The sequence below is a fragment of the Rhinoraja longicauda genome, chromosome 33 (assembly GCF_053455715.1).
Source record: "Rhinoraja longicauda isolate Sanriku21f chromosome 33, sRhiLon1.1, whole genome shotgun sequence".
In the NCBI taxonomy this organism is placed as follows: domain Eukaryota; kingdom Metazoa; phylum Chordata; class Chondrichthyes; order Rajiformes; family Arhynchobatidae; genus Rhinoraja; species Rhinoraja longicauda.
The window spans coordinates 14,405,775-14,425,742 of NC_135985.1; the positions used below are offsets into that span (position 1 = coordinate 14,405,775).

A 19,968-nucleotide genomic window follows, 5' to 3' on the forward strand; every position below is an offset into this window, starting at 1 on the left:
CGAGCAGTCCGTAGATCACAGAGTCCTCTGTGGCGGAGCTGCTCGGAATAAATCGTGACAGGAACCCCTGCATACGTCTCCAGACTCTCTTAGCAACTCCACACTCTGTGAAGAGGTGGGCAACCGTCTCCTCTCCATAGCAGCCATCCCGAGGGCAGCTAAGCCAGGTCTTGGTGATTGTTGGTGAGTTCTGGCGACGAGGCATTTTGCCAGACAAGCTGGGCAGTCTGCTCTGGGAACCACGCCACAGGATCCATTGAGTCATTCCCCTGCAGTGCCTGCAGGAGGTTCCGTGCTGACCACTGCCCGATGGACTTGTGGTTTAAGGTGTTGGTCCGGAAGAACCTTTCCACGAGCGACAGATGGTGCGGCAATGTCCAGCTGACTGGCATATTGCGCGGCATCTGCGCCAGGCCCATCCTTCGCAACACCGGGGACAGGTAGAACTTCAGCAGAACTTCAGCAGGTAATGGCACTTGGTGCCCACGTGCCTTGGCTCTACGCTCTGCCTGATGCAGCCACACACGAAGGTGGCCATCAGGATGAGGGCGACGTTGGGCACGCTTGCAAAATGGGAGTTCCAGGAGGCCCTGGTGGACCAAATAAGTGCTCGGCAAAACAGTCATAATACTCTGCAGCTGGTTAGTTCTATCACTAGTCACCGCCATCCCAACAAGAAAAGGCACCCTTTATTCACACTCATAGACTGACAAACAGAAGGCAATCTTCTGTCCATGCAAGTACCTTGCCTTTAATACCATGGGCTTCTATCTTGTTTATCAGCCTCACATGCGGCACCTTATCAATGGCCCTCTGAAAATCCAACATTGTCCACTGACTCTCTTTTGACTATCCTGCTTGTTACTTTGTCAGAGAATCTAACAGATTTGTCAAGCAAAATCTCCCCTTAACAAAACCATGCTGCCTTCAGCCTACTATATCATGTACTTCGAAGTACCTGGAAACCTCTTCCCTATAATGGACTCTAAAATTTTACTAACCACCGAAGTCAGTCTAACCGGCCTATAATTTCCTTTTCTTTTGCCACGCTCCTTCTTATACAGTGGGGTTACATTCGTGATTTTCACGTCCTCTGGAAACATTCCTAACACAACTGATTCATACTGGTTTCTGACTTGTAAAATCCCATATGCTTTAAGTATTCACTCAACGTTTCCTACCATCTTCAAACATGAATCCCAAGTCACACTGTTGCTGCCATCAGAACAGTGCCATTATGTTTTTATTGCCTTTCCCCATTCCTTCTCCAAAAATGTATCACCTCACAATTCAGTACTAAATTCTACTAACCCAACCCATCTCTGAATACCTCTTAGCTCTTTGACAATGGCAGCCTGATAATTGAGTTGATCAATGAAGCACTAGGCGTTAACCATACAAGGAAAATATAAACAACCTTCAATCGCCAGAGAAGATGCGGCAATCTCTGACCACCAGCCACATGATGAACTCCTCCTTCAAGAGATCCATTTTTGTGGGCATCACAACCCTTGAAAGAATTACTAACCTAATTGTAGAACAAGGCGACTGGGTGATTCTAGCATTAACCTTAGCACACTGTCTGATAGATACACACAAAGTGCTGGAGTAACAGCAGGTCAGACAGCATTTCTGGAGAAAAAGGATGAATGATGTTTCGGGTGGGAACACTTCAGACTTTTTCTCCAGAGATGCTGCCTGACCCACTGAGTCTATCCTCAGTATAAGTCTGAAGAAGGGTCTCGACCCGAAACGTCACCCATTCCTTCTCTCCTGAGATGCTGCCTGACCTGTTGAGTTACTCCAGCACCTGCAGTTATTTTCTTACTCTAATAATACTTGTCAGGTCGGACAGCTGCTGTGGAGAAAGGCGCGCGGGGGGGGGAGAAGAGCCCGTTGGGCGCGCGCAAGGATGGTACTGCGCCCCCTCCGGCTCAGCCTGACACTGCACTCGGCGTCAGAGGCCGAGCGGTTGGATGGTCAAGGTCGTCTTCAAACCACGATTGGCCGTGGCTACTACCAATCATATGCTCCTGGCCCCTGATAGGCTGGAAGCAGCCACTCCGTCACCGTGGGGAGCGTTGCCGATTCTAATGCTCACTGTGATTGGCTGGTTGCGTTGGCAGCTGTGTCTGAGCGCCGGGCCCTGGGGCGAGCTGGGCGCCGGGGTCGCGTCTCGCCTCCCCTCCCACCTTGGCCTGCTCCCGCTTCACGTCACACGGACGAGACATGATGCCCACCCAGGGGTTAGTAGTCCGGGAGAGTGGCCATGCAGAGACCTTTGAAGGATGTTCTGCGCTGGGCCCGGAATAGTGTCCGGGGCTTGGGGTCGTCAAGGCCGAGGGTCTGACTGTGAAAGTGGCCATTGACGAGCCCAACCAGGCGCTGCTTTCAAGCAGAGCAACATCATGTGTCTGCGCTGAGATTATTAATTAATGTGTGTTTGCAGAGTGCCGAGTTCACACTGGGAAGCCCTGTGGCGTCCCTGGTTTGCATAGCGAAATGTCAAACATTCCTACTTTGCTTCGCTTCGGGTCTGCTTTTGGTAACGGGCTCTGTTGGTGTGTTGTGATATTTCAGCGATAACATCAGGGACCGGGTGAATGATTTCTCAGAGATGGCGACTGTGATTGGAGAGAGCTGAGCCATGAAATGAAAATGCGTTGAGAGATGTCAGCACTTTGAACATGTTGTCCCTGTACACAGTGCACTGGATCGGAAGGCTAACACTTGTTGCAGTGATCGTTGAATGCAGTTAAGCAGTTAATGTGTTTCTGTTTGTTGCAGGGTGTTCTGACGATGCTGGGTTAATCATTGCTGGTCTCCGGGGGCAGAAAAGAAGCAGCATTAGAACTGTACAGGAGGAATGAATATCCAGCTCTGACCAGCACTTGGTGTCCATTGCAGATCTTTGAGTGATCATGGCTAAATCCTTATGGAGTAAATTGAAGTCGTTCACCCACCAGGATGACGGAGCCTGCACGGACTTAACAAGTGACACTGTTGCACTAGACTTTGCTGATAATGCAGAGGACGATGGAGATATGTCAACATTCAATAGTGTCTGTAAACTGCAAGTAGTCACTTTTGATCAGACTGAGGAGATTGCACATGTACCGACTGTGATTTGTAATGGGAGCACTGAAGCCAATGGCGAGAGCACCAACACTCATGGGGAGTTGGAGGCTCTGCAGAAACCAGGCTTGCAGGATGAATTTCAAGAAGCTGGACAGTGTAATGAGGAATGTAAACATTGTACAAAGAACTCAGAATTAGTCAAGCAGAGGACAGTGAAAAGAAAATTGTGGATTGCTGTTACACTCTATGGTTTGTTTACTGTTGGAGAACTTGTAGGTAAGTTTGATTTGGGATATTTGGATGACTGATGACAATCTGAACTTTTATTGATTAGTTATCACAGGTTTATGTCTCTGAAATTTCCGAGGTAACAATGTTTGTGGGGTAATTGATTGGATAGAAGATTGTATCCTACCATTTCAAGGTTTTAGTATGCTGCCTAATAGGTGCAAAGTTCTGCCTTTGCTGGAAATCAGCCTGCTTTGGTATAAATCCTTTAACAAGGAAGTGAGCATCCATTGATACTATGGGGAAGGTGAGTGGGACAAAGGGGAAATTGTGTTTTTGGTTTTAAATTAGGCAGACATCAGAATTTTGGACAAAACCTCTAGTGGAAAAGGGAGCTTTGCTATCTGAACTGGAGTGAGGACTGGGAAGGGTGTGTAAAGGAAAGCTGATGGTGGAAAGGTTGAATGGAACTTTTCACCAGGGAGAAGGACAAGGAGACTGGAGCATTGAGGGAAGAGCACACTGATGTTCCAGAGCACCTGTCAGGGCAGAATCTGGTAAACCTTCCCTGTACCCTTTCCAAAGCCTCCACATCCTTCCTGTAATGGGGTGACCAGAACTGTACGCAATACTCCAAATGCAACCTAACCAAAGTCTTATGGAACTGTATCATGATTCCCTGACTCTTATACTCAATGCCCCAGCAATGAAGCCAAGCATACTATACGCATTCTTTACCACCCTATGTACTTATGCTGCCATCTTCAGTGAGTTATGAACTCTGATGCCAAGATCCCTCTGCACTTCAATGCTCTTAAGGGTCCTGCCATTAACTGTATACTTTCCGCTTACATTCAACCTCCCGAAGTGCAACACCTCACATGCTCCGATTAAACTCCATGTGCCATTTCTCTGCCCTTTTATGCAGCTGATGTATATCACGCTGCATCTTCTAACAGCTTTCCTCACTGTCTGCAACTCCTGCAATTTTGGTGTCGTCAGCAAACTTATTCACTAACTCATCAACATTTACGTCCAAGTAAAATACAAAGTGCAAGAGATCAGTAGATCAGACAACATCTCGGGAGGGATTGGACTGGCGATGAATTGGGTCGCGATCCTTTAATAGATTGAGAATTCTGACCTTTACATTTAGAGGACTAAGAGTCAATGTGGTACATGTTATGCTATGGCAGTAACCAACAGTATGAAGGGATTTGAGACATCAACCTGGATGTTAATGAATGGTGGAGCAAGTTGAAAGGATGATGCACTGTCTCCTGTTCCTATGTTCAGTGATTTTGTCTAAGTGGGGTTTTTTTCCCCCCTTTCTTTCCCCACCAACCAGGAGGGTGGCTTTCTAACAGCCTGGCGATCATGACTGATGCTGTTCACATGCTGGCCGATGTGCTGGGGATTGCTGCTTCCTTGGTTGCACTCTATCTTTCAGCAAGACCTCCGAGTAACAGGTTCACATTCGGCTGGCATCGATTTGGTACGTGATTATTTGCCTGATTATTGTAAGCTCTCACTTCACCTTTTTGGTGCACAATTGGTTAGATGAAAATGATATAAATTTGCATCTTTCATTACATTGTGTTAATTTCCTTCGTTATCAACAGTTTGCCATTCAGACTTGTTGTGATATAAAGTCTTTGTATTGTTGCAGTCCTGGCTTTGCTCTGTCAGTACTTCAAGCTGACAGTCCTAAATTGAGATTGATCAGGAGAGATGATGGGCTAAAGTAATAGGAAAAGTATAATGGCTTTAATGTGGAGCTTGCAGTTTCAGCTGATGAGGTAAACAAGCTGCCCTCTGGGGGTGTGGGTGGGAAGGGAGGGAACTGCATGTGGAAGTGGAGGGAGCCTCTCACTAACCCTTCAAGTACAGTTAGCTGACTACCCAGTACAACGGGAGTTTATAAAGAGAAGCTAAAATCCCGACCAGAAACATCACCCATCATGTTCTCTAGAGACGCTGCTTGACCTGCTGAGTTATTCCAGCACTTTTTGTCGATGGGAAATCTCAATATGTTTCATGCACCATGGTCTTGCGAGTGTGGATTTTGGTAAATAACGGGGGGGGGGGGTTCAGTGAGGCTGGTAATGCTGAGTCGTCTGTGTGGGAGTGTTCACCATGGGCTTCCGATTTGCTGGTGTGACCTCAGTGAATGTCAGTAGCTGTATGGTGAGTCTTTTAACACTCTTATTGCTCCAGGTTTTGGTGAGGGTGTGGAGTGGCAGGACAGCTCCTCCAAGTGGAGGCACCCTGTGCATCATGTGTAGGAAGTGTCTCCAGTTGCAGCAGCTTGTGCTGTGTTTCAGAGCTGGGTCGATGCTAAGAGTCACTGAGATGCATCCATGAGTCTGATACCTCTGTGATTAACATGATTGGGGAGGTGATCACACTGTAGTTTGGGTTTGACAAGGAAGAATTCATGAAGGACCATCAGTCAGACTGGAAGGAGAGATACAAAATGCTGTAGTAACTCAGCTGGTCAGGCAGCACATCTGGAGAACATGGATAGGTGACGTTTCAGGTAGGGTCCCTTCAGACTGATTGGGTCAGACTAGAAGAAGCCTGCGACTAATGCACGAGTCATCGTTGTTGAGCTGACTTCCCTTTGGCACGCTATTAGGGGTCTGTTTAGGAATGCAGAGAGAGTCAGGATCATGACACTGAATGGCTCGGCTGCATAGGAGCAGGAAGAAAATGGGAAAATCCAATAATGATGGGGAATTCAATGGTTGGGGTGTGGCTCCTCGTGCCAGTGATAATCATACCAGGGAACATATACAGAACATCTGCAGGTGGTGGGTAAACCCCAGGAACTGTGGTTCATATTCATAAAAGCTTAATTTTAACTGCAAATTAAACTATCTTCGTTTTAGCCTGTATCCATATTATTGAGAACTATCTTACTTCTAGACCAAGTGGACCCGTTGGACCTAAACCTCTCCTGCATTGGTGCAGCACCCTCCCCTCCCCCCTCCCCCTCTTCCATTAGCACCAAAGGGGCGACAGTGAGTAAGGTGGGCCTAAAATTGTTGCGCTATCGTGTACCGTTTTGGCTGTAGTTCAGGAACAAACAAACAAGAGTTTTAGTATTATAGATAGATATAGATAACTATCTTACGATATAGGTAGCTCTATCAAAGATGCGGCACAAGATGATGGATGTGAATGGCCTCCTCCTGTATTGTATTGGTCATTGCTTATTTATTCAGTTAAAACCGTACACTAACTCCTGGATTTGATTTAGTGTCTTGGAATTTGTGTGTTGGAAACTGAACTAACAATCATTGCATTGGAAAACCAATCATTAGTCAGTCACTTGAACAGTGACTCGCTATTTGAACTTTGTATTATGACCCTCAATATAAAGCAATAAAACTTTGATTGCTGTATACTTCATCTATACACTACCTTTAGACCTAAAGGCACAACATTTACAACAAGACAATGGAGAGTGTATTATGCCTCACAGCATTGACTGCCTAATCTGGTGAGGAGTGACTTTGTGTGCTCCAAAAGTATTGCATTTGTGACTGAAGCTGATTGTGTGGACAAAATCTAGAGAAGAGCTGATGGAGAAGGAAAGAGTAAGAGTGTGTGTACAGGGACGGGGGTCATGATTCCATCAGTATAATTATAAGAACACAGATGCATGAGTCAAGGTGTTGCCTAGGTGGAAAAAAAGTGAGAAAGCTCTATTCTTTTATATTATTTTTTACTGCAATCTCACCTAGAAAATGCAACTTCTTCCCTTGCACCTGCTCTGCCTATCTCCTTTATGTCTTGTCAGAATTACAATTCTTATTTCATTTGCGGGATTTGACTTTCACTGGTAAGGCCAGCATCTATTGCCTTTACTGCTTTGAAGAAGGTATTGATGAGCCACATTTTTTATGGCTCTCTGGTGCTGTTGGCAAAGGGGATTCAGTATTGAGACTGGGTGATGATGAGGTCTATAATTATATTTCCAAATCAGCCCAGTGTATAAGCTGGAGAACCTGCAGATGGTGGTGATTCTCTGCTATTGCTGGTGGAAGAGATTGCAAGTTTGTGGGACTGCTGTCAGTGACCTAGATAAGTAACTGCAGTGCATTCTTTGATATTGCACACTGTAGCCACAGTGGTGGAAGGAGTGAATCTTGAGTGTGGGGTTTAGATTTTTTTTAATTAGATTTTTTTAGATTTAGAGATACAGCACGGAAACAGGCCCTTCGGCCCACCGAGTCCGCGCCGCCCAGCGATCCCCGCACGTTAACACTATCCTACACACACTAGGGACATTTTTTACATATTACCCAGTCAATTAACCTACATACCTGTACGTCTTTGGAGTGTGGGAGGAAACCAAAGATCTCGGAGAAAACCCACGCAGGTCACGGGGAGAACGTACAAACTCCGTACAGACGGCGCCCATAGTCAGGATCGAACCTGAGTCTCCGCCAATGTTTATGTCTGAAGAAGGGTCTCGACCCGAAACGTCACCCATTCCTTCTCTCCTGAGATGCTGCCTGACCCGCTGAGTTACTCCAGCATTTTGTGATACCTTCTTTATGTTTATTTTTGTTAGTTTATGAAAAGTTTATGTTCGAGCAGTTTGATTTCATTTTTGTTTTGCATTGTCAAGAAACTTGAGAAAAACGTACGTTATTTTTTGCTTAAACCATTTATCAGAAAAATATATTATGTTTGCCTTATGAACTATAAGTTTATGAAAGAGAAAGAAAGAGATTAATAAAGATATATAATAATTTTAATGTAGGGGTTCCCTGAGACATGAAAATTATTTCAAGGGCAAAAAGGTAGAGAAACGCTGCTTTAGACATTGGTGCAAGTTCTACATAGGATCCGTTGTTGGCCTTTGGAGGTTGTTGATGACATGTAAATATGTGGGAGAGCATCTTGGAAAAAGGATATTTGGATTCTGAAGCAGGAGAAAGGTTGAGTGAACAGGCAATAAGCAATGCAGTTTAAGGTAGGGAACTCCCTATTCACACACGACTGTGTTCCTGCATTCGACACCAACACCATTGTCAACTTTGCAGATGACACAACGGTGATCGGGCTGATCACCAACGGTGATGAAACACACTACAGAGCGGAGGTCCAGACCTGGCGGACTGGTGCTCAGATAACAACCTGTCCCTAAACACCTCCAAGACCAAGGAGCTGATCAGCAACTTCCGTAGGTCACATAATGGGGAATACGCTCCGATCTTTATCAACGGGGACAGTGTGGAGAGACTGTCCAGCTTCAAGTTTCTGGGCACTCACGTTTCAGAGGACCTCACATGGTCCACTAACACTGCTGCGCTGGTCAAGAACACCTGAGAACACTGAAAAAGTCTGGTCTACCCCAACAGCTGCTGATGACCTTCTACCGCTGCACCATAGAGAGCATCCTAATGCATGGCATCCCTGTGTGGTATCTCAGCTGCACGGAGGCAGAGAGGAGAGCTCTTCAGCGGGTAATCTTTCGAGCTCAGAATATTATCGGATCACAGCTTCCAGCCTTGGAGGGCATCTACAACACACGATGCCTCAGGAAAGCCACCAGCATCCACAAAGACATCTCACACCCCTGCAATAGTCTGTTCGAACCTCTACCATCGGGCAGACGCTACAAGGCCTTCTATGCCCGTACCACCAGACTCAGGAACAGCTTCATCCCCAGGGTCATAGCTGCTCTGAACCGGTCCAGCTGAGTCGGATGGGCACATCGCACAGTGAACCGGCACAGACCTATTTGCACTTTATTCTGTTTTAAAACTGTCTCTAATTTTGTTTCACTGGGTTGTCTAAATTTATGCTGATTAGCTAATTAATTTATTGCATCGTATGGAATTCCACAGATTTACAACTCTGACTGAAAAAGTTTTTCCTCATCTCAGTTCTAAATGGCCTACCCCTTATTCTTAAACTGTGGCCCCTTGTTCTGGACTCCCCCAACATTGGGAACATGTTTCCTGCCTCTAACGTGTCCAACCCCTTAATAATCTTATACATTTCGATAAGATCCCCTCTCATCCTTCTAAATTCCAGTGTATACAAGCCTAGTCGCTCCAGTCTTTTAACATATGACAGTCCCGCCATTCCGGGAATTAACCTAGTAAACCTACACTGCACGCCGTCAATAACAAGAATATCCTTCCTCAAATTTGGAGACCAAAACTGCACACAGTACCCCAGGTGTGGTCTCACTAGGGCCCTGTACAACTGCAGAAGGACCTCTTTGCTCCTATACTCAACTCCTCTTGTTATGAAGGCCAACATTCCATTGGTTTTCTTCACTGCCTGCTGTACCTGCATGCTTCTTTTCAGTGACTGATGCACGAGGACACCCAGATCTCGTTGTACATCTCCTTTTCCAAACTTGACACCATTCAGATAATAATCTGCCTTCCTATTCTTACCACCAAAGTGGATAACCTTACACTTATCCACATTAAACTGCATCTGCCATGCATCCGCCCACTCACACAACCTGTCCAAGTCACCCTACAACCTCATAGCATCTTCCTCACAGTTCACACTGCCACCCAGCTTTGTGTCATCTGCAAATTTGCTAATGGTACTTTTAATCCCTTCATTCAAGTCATTAATGTATTTTGTAAATAGCTGCGGTCCCAGCACCGAGCCTTGCGGTACCTGCCTGCCTGCCATTCTGAAAGGGACCCATTTATCCCCACTCTTTGCTTTCTGTCTGTCAACCAATTTTCTATCCATGTCAGTACCCTACCTCCAATACCATGTGCTCTAATTTTGCCCACTAATCTCCTATTTGGACCTTGTCAAAGGCTTTCTGAAAGTCAAGGTACACCATATCCACCGGCTCTCCCCTGTCAATTTTCCTAGTTACATCCTCCAAAAATTCCAGAAGATTAGTCAAGCATGATTTCCCCTTCGTAAATCCATGCTGACTCGGAACGATCCTGTTACTGCTATCCAAATGCTCCGCAATTTCGTCTTTTATTGACTCCAGCATCTTCCCCACCATTGATGTCAGACTAACTGGTCCATAATTTCCCGTTTTCTATCCCTCCTTTCTTAAAAAGTGGGATAATATTAACTACCCTCCAATCCACAGGAACTGATCCTGAATCTATAGAACATTGGAAATGATCGCCAATGCGTCCACAATTTCTAGAGCCACCTCCTTAAGTACCCTGGGATGCAGACCATCAGGCCCTGGGGATTTATCAGCCTTCAGTCCCATCAGTCTACCCAACACCATTTCCTGCCTAATGTGAATTTCCTTCAGTTCCTCCATCACCCTAGGATCTCTGGCCACTAGAACATCTGGGAGATTTTTTGTATCTTCCTTAGTGAAGACAGATCCAAAGTACCGGTTCAACTCGTCTGCCATTTCCTTGTTCCCCATAATAAATTCCCCTGCTTCTGTCTTCAAGGGACCCACATATGCCTTGACTATTTTTTTCCTCTTCGCATACCTAAAAAAGCTTTTACTATCCTCCTTTATATTATTGGCTAGCTTACCCTCATACCTCATCTTTTCTCCCCATATTGCCTTTTTAGTTATCTTCTGTTGCTCTTTAAAAGAGTCCCAATCCTCTGGCTTCCTGCTCTTCTTTGCTATGTTATACTTCTCTTTTATTTCTATGTTGTCCTTGACGTCCCTTGTCAGCCACGGGTGCCTCTTACTCCCCTTAGAATCTTTCCTCCTCTTTGGGATAAATTGATCCTGCAACCTCTGCATTATTCCCAGGAATACCTGCCATTGCTGTTCCACCGTCTTCCCTGCTAGGGCCTCCTTCCAGTCAAATCTGGCCAGCTCCTGCCTCATACCTCTGTAATCCCCTTTGCTATACTGTAATACTGACACTTCCGATTTTCCCTTCTCCCTCTCAATTTGTAGAGTAAAACATCATATTATGATCACTGCCTCCTAATGGCTCTTTTACCTGAGTCCCCTTAACAGATCAGGTTCATTACACAACAATAAATCCAGAATTGCCTTCTCCCTGGTAGGCTCCAGTACAAGCTGTTCGAAGAATCCATCTCGGAGGCACTCCACATACTTTCTTTCCTGGGGTCCATTACCAACCTGATTTTCCCAGTCTACCTGCATGTTAAAATCTCCCATAACCACCGTAGCATTACATTTGCGACATACCAATTTTAGCTCTTGATTCAACTTGTACCCTATGTCGAGGCTACTGTTTGGGGGCCTGTAGATTACTCCCATTAGGGTCTTTTTACCCTTATAATTCCTCATTTCTATCCATACTGAATCTACATCTCCTGATTCTATGTCACCCCTTGCAAGGGAGTGAATATCATTCGTCACCAACAGAGCGACCCCACCCCCTCTGCCCACCTGTCTGTCTTTTTTATATGTTGTGTACCCCTGAATATTCAGTTCCCAGCCCTGGTCCTCTTGTAGCCGTGTCTCTGTAATTCGCACAACATCATACTTGCCAATGTCTAACTGAGCCTCAAGCTCATCCACTTTATTTTTTATATGATCCTGGTATGACACTGTCCTGGTATAGTTATGTGAAACATGGTTATAGAAAAGAATAAAGAGGAGTAAGAAAAGTTCTAAATTGCAGTATAAAATATGATTTACAAAAAGGGGACTGGAGACACGTACTCGAAGATGCTCAGGATAGAGAGGGTGAGGGTTCAGACCAATTATTTCTAACCGCTTAGAGGAAATGGAGGAACTTCCAAATGTAGGCCCCTGTAGATGTTAGGGTCCTTTGACAGTAGAATGTGGGTGAAGAAGGAAGCTTTTGACAAAGACTGAGAGCTTGACGTAGCAGAGAGGCTTTTGCAGTGCATGCAGGGTGTAGGGATTTCAAAATCAAAGGAAATTAGGAAGGAAACAGGATGTATGAAAATATGTCAAAAGGTAAAATAAGGGAAGTACAGTTTTTCTAAAATATTTAAAATGGAAGAATGGGTCCAATTAAAAATTTGAGCCTGCGTGGAGTTGGAAGGTGTGTTAAGTTCTGAATAAATGCCCTGCGCCTGTTCTTGTGGAGTGGACATTGACGTAGGAAGAATGTAGGCGATTGGCAATAAGGAAGAGGGACATTGAATATATTCTTTCAAAGTAGATTAAGTTAGCAGCACTGGGAAAAAAATGTATTCCAGGCTATTAAAAGAGACATTAGGCTCCATTATTTTCAAATCCCCTGTGACTAAAGTCCTGACACTGGAGGAATAGAACTTGGCTGATGTGCATTGTTGAATAACTAAAGACCATTCAGTCTGTCCCTGGTGAACATTGTGAGGGACAACATAAATGAATATCCAGGAGGGTAGCATCAAAGAACAGCAGATACTGGTTTACACAAAAGGATAGAAAGTGCTGAAGTAACTCCGTGGGTTAGGCAGCATCTCTGGAGAACATGGATAAGTGATGTTTCGGGTTGGGACCCTTCTTCAGACTAAAGAAGGAAGGCACAAATTAATCCAAGACAGTCCAGGACAATTGAATGTTTTGTGGGGGTAACAAGGAATGTCGGTGTGGATATCACATGATGCATTCTATATGGATTGTAGGAGGATGATTCATAATGAGGCTGCATGTGTGGAATGTGATTAGCCCTGCCACCCTCTGCTTAAGATCTTTGGGTACCATTGGGTGCATTCTTGTTGGGAGATCTCGGTCAAACCTGCTCAGAACCTTGTTTTGCTCCAGTTTTTCCATCCAATCTTATTGCTGAAATTTCTCATCTCTGGAACCATTTGAGTAAATCTTTCCTGCCCCCTCTCCAGATTGTCGATGGCAGCATAGTTGAACAATGTACCAAAAATGCTGTGGTATTCACATTCCTCTTGTGCATTTTGCATTGGTTCAATTTTCATGTAGCTGTGATAATGATCATTGTGCTTGATGTGATCAGCCCATTCCTCCTGACTAGTCTCTTCAGTCGTGGGATTGACAATGCTTGCATTATTTGTTTTGTACATTATTAATGTGACTAACTTTCTCCCCGTGTATTGCAGAGGCACTGGCGGCGGTGCTCAGTGTGTTGCTGATCTACGCTGTAACCATAGGGCTTGTTTATGAGGCTGTTCAGAGGACTATACACCAGGACTTTGAGATCAATGCAGACGTGATGATTATCATTGCAGCTGTTGGAGTTGCCATTAATCTCATGTAAGTCTAGCATTTGCTTTAAAGAGCTGAATTTTCATCTATATCATGGCAAATGCTCTGCTGCCATGACTACAGTCCACAATGTCTTTATTCCCATCATTTGGGCTGGTTGTCCATTTTCACGGATTTATTGGTTGTAACATCCAAATGTCGGAGGAATGTCGGGTAATCATTATTAGTATTGGATGATATTGTGAGTGCCCAAAAGTATGGTTGGGTGGGAACAGTACGGAATTAGACATTGTTGGATGAGGGAGAGGTTAAGGGTGGCACTGTCAGAGTGAGCCCAGTAGCCTTGGGAGGGGGTATGCCCAGCAGTGTTTGAGGGGTAGAGGGAAGGGAGAGTGCCCAGATTGAAGGGGTAAGTGCAGTGTGGGGTGTAAGCACATCTCTGAACAGTGACAGTTCTGAAGGTGCTACTGTTGCAATTCTTCCCAAGCAAAACTTCTTTCCAGCACTGACAATCTTTTGGGTAGAGATCCTTCTTCAAAAGTCTGAAGAAAGATCCCAAACCAAAACATCACCTTTCCACTCCCTCGAGAGATGTTGCCTGATCTGCTGACTTGCTCCAACACTCAAAATTTCAGCACCTGCAGTTCCTTGTTCAATAGTTCTTGCTCTAACTTAATCATACCAGATTTACTGTGTTTCGGAGAATTCATTTCCATCCACTTCACTGAAATTAAATTATTTGATTAAATTAATTTGGCCTCACGTGATCGAGGTTTTGTACCAGGTGTTGAGATGATGCCAGGATTATACTTAGTAAGACTTTGACTATTCAGAATGATGAAGGGTTTTGAGGTCAAACACTGGCCAAGCAATTGTGTATGCACATTTTTCACTGTTTAAAACTTTCATGTTTTTAATTTAAATTTAACAGAATGGGAGTTTTGCTGAATCAGACCACCCATTCCCATTCCCACTGCCCTTCAGAAACCACTGCTAAGGGAGCTCATGGACATGCTCATGGTTCTGGGACTCTGGCTGTGCGAGCTGCTTTCATCCATGCTCTGGGAGACATGATGCAGAGTATTGGTGTCCTGGTGGCAGCCTATATCATTCGCTTTGAAGTACGTGTGACTTTCTTTTGTTGCAAATTATCTAATCCTGTGCACTGCATGGATCCATAGTGAAGTGGGTAAAACTGGTTTAGTCCTTCAGGTGCAAGGTGTTGTCATTTCTCTGTGAAATCAATGCTAAGTTTTGGGAGATGAAAATATGCTTTCTGAAGTTTGGAGTGGAACAGAATGACTAAAAAATACGGATGGGGGGAGTGGATTGTGGGGCCTCGTGCCTTCCCTGCAACACCGCAATGGTGTGCTCCTGCACTCTCCACATATCCTGTTTGGAAATCTATTTTTTATATTTGTTTTCAAGGTCACGGATTTGCTGACCAGGTCGGCATTCATCCCCTGTCCAATATTGTTCCTGGGGAGGTGTGGTTGTGAACTACTGATCTGTTTTAAATTAACTCGAGGACCGAACTTCCTGGTCTCTCCTGGGGGCAGGGAATTCCAGCAATTCACCCATCCGCGTAGACATTTCTCCTCGTCTCCCTCCTACATTCAATAATTCAGTAATTTCAATAAATCTGCTTGTCCAAAACCAACAAATTCCCGAGGGTGCTGGATTATTGTAATTGTCCTTTGACCAGATGTTGACAGATGTTTTGGGTGTGTGAAATACACAGCTGTTGGGTCAGTGACCCAGCATGGTGTTGTGGCTTTGACTACTCTTCATGGTTACTCTTACTCTCCCACAGCCAGCCTACAAGATTGCTGACCCAATTTGCACCTACATCTTCTCCATTCTCGTTTTGTGCACGACATTCCGAATAATGCGAGACACCGTTCTGATCTTCCTGGAAGGTACAAATTTCAGCACAAAAGTAATAGTTTTTCTCTTACAGGTAGTGGTTGAAAAGCAGCTCTAATCGGGGAGTAGTCTGCTCCTGCACCAGGAGCATCGGGTTCATGGGAGGCACCATTATTTCCCACACGACAGAAAAGTTAATTGTGTTTTGTGATGGTGATGAGTGGGTTTATATTGTCTGTAAACACTGCCTTCTGAAGGACTCTGACACTGGGAGGTGTGCTGGGTGTCCCTACTGCACTAGCAGAGGGCTTGCAGAAGCATTTTCTTGTATCATTTCAGTTTTTCCAACATCTACAGCTTTTTTCCCCTTTCCTCATCATTATTTTCTTGAATAGTTCTCAAATAAGAGAATAAAATATTACATTTCAAAGATGTGAAAACAAGGAACTGCAGATGCTGTCTTGTACCAAAGAAACACACAAAATACTGGAGTAACTTAGCGGGTCAAGCAGCATCCCTGGAGAACATGGATAGGTGACATTTCGGGTTGGAACACATCTTCAGACTGAAACGTCACTTATCCATATCTCCTGGGATGCCTCCTGACCCACTGATTTACTCCAGCATTTTACATCTGACGTTTCATAAATGGTTTGAAAACCATATAGGGTATGTGTCAGGTTGCTCCTTTGGTTGAGAATCAAATCAGGTTGTATTCGCTTGAACTGCAGCCACATCAACAGAGCGCATTATTATGAGTACATTCCTTTATCATGATCAACATTGATGTCCTGAAGTGTGAAATCTCCCTTTTAGTTCATTCATCTGTGTACCCTATTGGGCAAAATACCAGAACTCCCATGCCTTCTATTGTAACTAATTAAAAAACAAAAAAGCAGGAAATTCTCAGGAGGCCCTTCAGCACCTGTGGAGAGAGAAATGGAATTAAATGTTGCAGGTCAAACTGGGAGAAGTTAGAAAAGTGACACATTTTAAGTTGCAAAGAGAATGAGGAAAAGCAGTGGGCAAGGAAGGGGAAATCTGTAACAGGTTGTTACCAAGAGAGGGTGAAGGACCCAAGTGCTGGAGGTGGCGTGTGAAGGAATGGTGAGTGAGTGAGTGTCTGGAGGAGTGTTAATGAGATGGAGGGGAAAGGAGAGGGATTAAATTCTGGAAATATGGGACATGATAGGAAAGCTGATTCCCAAAAATTGCATATAATGACACCAACTTATCTCTCTTCTGCTTTGCTGATCAACCTAAAATGAGAAATATTTCCCTCACAGTTTCCGACTGACCTGCTGACTATTTCCAGCAATCTGTGTTTTCATGCTCATCTCCCTCTTCTAAACTCCAGTGGATACAATCCTTGCCTCTCCAACTTTATAACGCAAACTCGCCTGATAGGAAAAACAAAGTGCTGGAAATTTTCAACAGGTCAGGCCGCATTTGTGAGAAGAGAAACAAAGTTAATGTTTCCTTTGTCGAGTAAACCTCTGGACTCCCCCGAGTGCCACACCTGATGATCTGACAAGCCTTGTGAGATGAACAATACATCTTATAGATGAGCTGACACCTGAGCTGTAATTGTTTTGGTTCTGGATTTTCCTCATCCCAAGAAAGCATTACAAGACCACCCCAGCCCACTGGGTGTTGGTGTTGCTTGAGTTCCACTTGTGCTTGTATAGTGATGGATTGAGGCATAGTTTGTGTCTTTTCCTCACATCATTCACTCTGCGTTTCACCACTCTGGCAGACCTGTGTGTTCCAAACAATGCCAGTTGTCAGCAGGGTGACTCCAGGAAAACCCAGAGATAATGGTCGAAACCTTTATTACATTGTGTGACTGACTGGTTCTCCTGCCACGACCCCCCCCCCCCCCCCCCCCCTCATTCATTGGACTTTTGTATCCTCAGGCACGCCAAGACATCTTGATGTGCATCACATGCGGGACTCTCTGCTGAAGATTGAAGATGTGCATTCTGTTCAGGATCTGAATGTATGGTCACTAACAGTGGGGAAAACGGCAGCCATTGTGCATTTAAGACTGAGTAAGTGGTTTAAACATCAAATCCACCCACCCAACTCCCTGGGAATAACCTGCAGCTTTAGTTAGTGAGCTGTTATTGGCGAAACCTTGATCTGATGACTTCTTTCTGCATCTCTTGAAGACTGTAGTCAGGAACAGGGTAATGAGCTCAGCCACTGGGAGCTAAAAGGTCTCTTACACATTATGTGCAGTTCTGGTCACCACACTGCTGCAAGGATGTGGCAACACATGTGAGAGTGCAAAAGAGGTTCACCAGGATGTTGCCTGGAATGGAGTATTGTAGTTAAAAGGAGAGAATGGATAGGCTGATTTTATTCTCACTGGAACCTAGGAGCATGAGGGGTAACCATAGAGGTCTACAAAATTATGATGGGTATAATGGGATCCTTGTGTTGGTTGCCTGCTTTGATTAATGTCTGTGTTCAGTTCCAGAGAGTACCTCCAGATGGGAAGATGTTCAGGCCAAGGCTCGGCACATCTTGCTTCATTCCTACGGCATGCACCAGTGCACAGTGCAGCTCCAGGTCTATAAGGAATCATCGGGCAGTGCTTGCACCAAGTGTGGGTCCTTCGATGGTTAGGGGCCTGATCCTTAAAATTAGTGCCTTTCGTACAGATGAAAAACACTAAAAATCAGTATTTGAAACTGTCATCACAAACGAATTCTACTTGTGGAACGCCAGCTGTAATATTGAACCTTGCAACGCATCGCCTCGCTCTGTTGCTGCAGAGACTCTCTGCTCAGCAGCTGACTTGAAGACCCTTTTGCCTTCAGGCAGCTTCTGATCACGTGCCCCCCTTGATTCCCAGGTACCCAATATGCACGATTGATTTGTTTATGCACCAGTTCGTATTTACTCTGTCTGTGTGAGAGCTTAGGGTGTTCACTGGTGGCCTGGGACTGAGCAGCGGTGCTTATCTAGAGAGCCAGGAGTGATGCAGGGAGTTGTTGATTGAAGCGGCTGTCATGAACATTCTGGGCAGAATGGCCTCCGTGCTGGACCAATCTCCATCCACAAGGAGCTGCTTGTAGGCACTCTTCTGACTTGCTGAGAACGTGATTCACTGAAACCAAGTGTTTCAGCTAATAATCATGAAAAGTAATTAGTGAAGGCTTTATCCCTCTCCCCATTTCCTTTTGCACCCATGTGTCCTTCTAAGCTCATGGCACAGTCTTGGGGAGCAGAGAAGGAAAATGAGGCTCCAGCTGCTAGTGGCCATGTTACAGCCTGGTCTGGGCATTGATTTATTTACTTTGAGATTCTGTTCATTTTTACAGCTCCCCAGTTCCATTCTGTGACTCAGAGCCTGTTTATTGATGGTGTAAGTGCAAGTGTGTGCCATTTGTAATCCCAGGTTGAGCAGTAACAATTACTTGACATTATGTGTGATAGTGCAGTTTGCTGGGATTCGGATTTGGGAGACGAGTTGACCGAAGTGCAGTAAACAGTTAAACAGTATTTGCAAATGAACACTTTGAACAAGTCTTTCTGAAAGAAATTTCATGTTAACCTTTTGTGACCTTGGCCTATCATGAAGCCTTGCTTTAATTATTACTGGAAAGAATTGATTAGCCTTTCAATCTCCTGGAAGAAATCCGACAATTAAAAAATATTAATAATGAGGAATAACTAAGAGTTAATAATGAGCACAATCTGGTGAGATTTTTTTTAAACAGAGGCTATTGTAAAAGCAGGACTTCTGATTGTGTTCATCACAATTCACTCTAGTTTAGTACAGGATATGCTGCTGTCCTGTGGATGGGATCTGAACTAAGCTGTCAAAATAATTATTACTGGTTCCCTGCAATGTCCTTTTTAAAGTGCCATATACAATTCTAGAGGCAAGGGATTCTTGACACTGTTAAGAGTCAGCCTTTGCCAAGTGCCACCAACTATAGCAAGCAGCTGATGTCTTTTAGCAGATGTGCTTCTGTGCACTGTGGTGGTACCTCCTTGCTGCTCTGTTACAAGACCTGCAAATGGTCTTGGATTTTCCCCATCAGCCCTTTGTTGATGTGCGCTTTGTTTAGCAATGCAGGTAGTGTCTGTGGTAGGGCAGTGCTACCTGATGTTTGTGTTACATGTGACCCCACCAAAGCTCATAGGGAAACAATGAAGCACCAGCATTGAGTGCCATATTTGGGTTGCATGGCTATTGATTTCCCTATTTCATTATTTACGAGTAATATGCTGTCTTATTTTTCATTCCTATGTTTAAAGTGTCGCATTGAGTTTTGGTGCCAAATGTTAAGCATGTTTTGCTTGAATATTAATGTAACTAACATCCACTTCACTAATTTACAGTGGAAAATTGTATTTCACCTCCAATTGTGTATCACCCTCAAATTTAAAAAAACGTCTCTGCTTTTCCATATTCAGTTGGTTACCAGTTTTTAATTTGCTCTTTATACCCCTGTTATATTTTCCTTGGGTTATGAATGCTTTAAAATATTTTCTATTGCTGTTCAATTTTATTGTTTTGTAATATTATAAATCATTATACTTTGCAAAGTTGAATTCTCAGCCCCATAAAATGGCATTTTCTTAAATCTTTTGCCTCGGTATTCATCTTGTGTCCTTTAAGATAATAAACTGGAGTACAATCTTTGAGTAGACGCTGTTTGTTCTGTTACCTGCTCGGGCGGATC

General features: G+C 44.4%; 1 protein-coding gene across 1 annotated transcript; it reads left to right on the forward strand.

Annotated features, from left to right (window-relative positions):
• Nucleotides 1-2,091: 2,091 nt before the first annotated feature.
• On the forward strand, nucleotides 2,092-19,909 carry slc30a4 (solute carrier family 30 member 4). Its single transcript, XM_078427129.1, has 8 exons — nucleotides 2,092-2,246; nucleotides 2,788-3,354; nucleotides 4,655-4,801; nucleotides 13,297-13,450; nucleotides 14,334-14,523; nucleotides 15,216-15,321; nucleotides 17,185-17,319; nucleotides 17,745-19,909. Exons 2-8 carry the CDS (start codon nucleotides 2,922-2,924, stop codon nucleotides 17,897-17,899), a joined length of 1,320 nt encoding a protein of 439 aa, XP_078283255.1. The 5' UTR covers nucleotides 2,092-2,246; nucleotides 2,788-2,921; the 3' UTR covers nucleotides 17,900-19,909.
• Nucleotides 19,910-19,968: the final 59 nt, after the last annotated feature.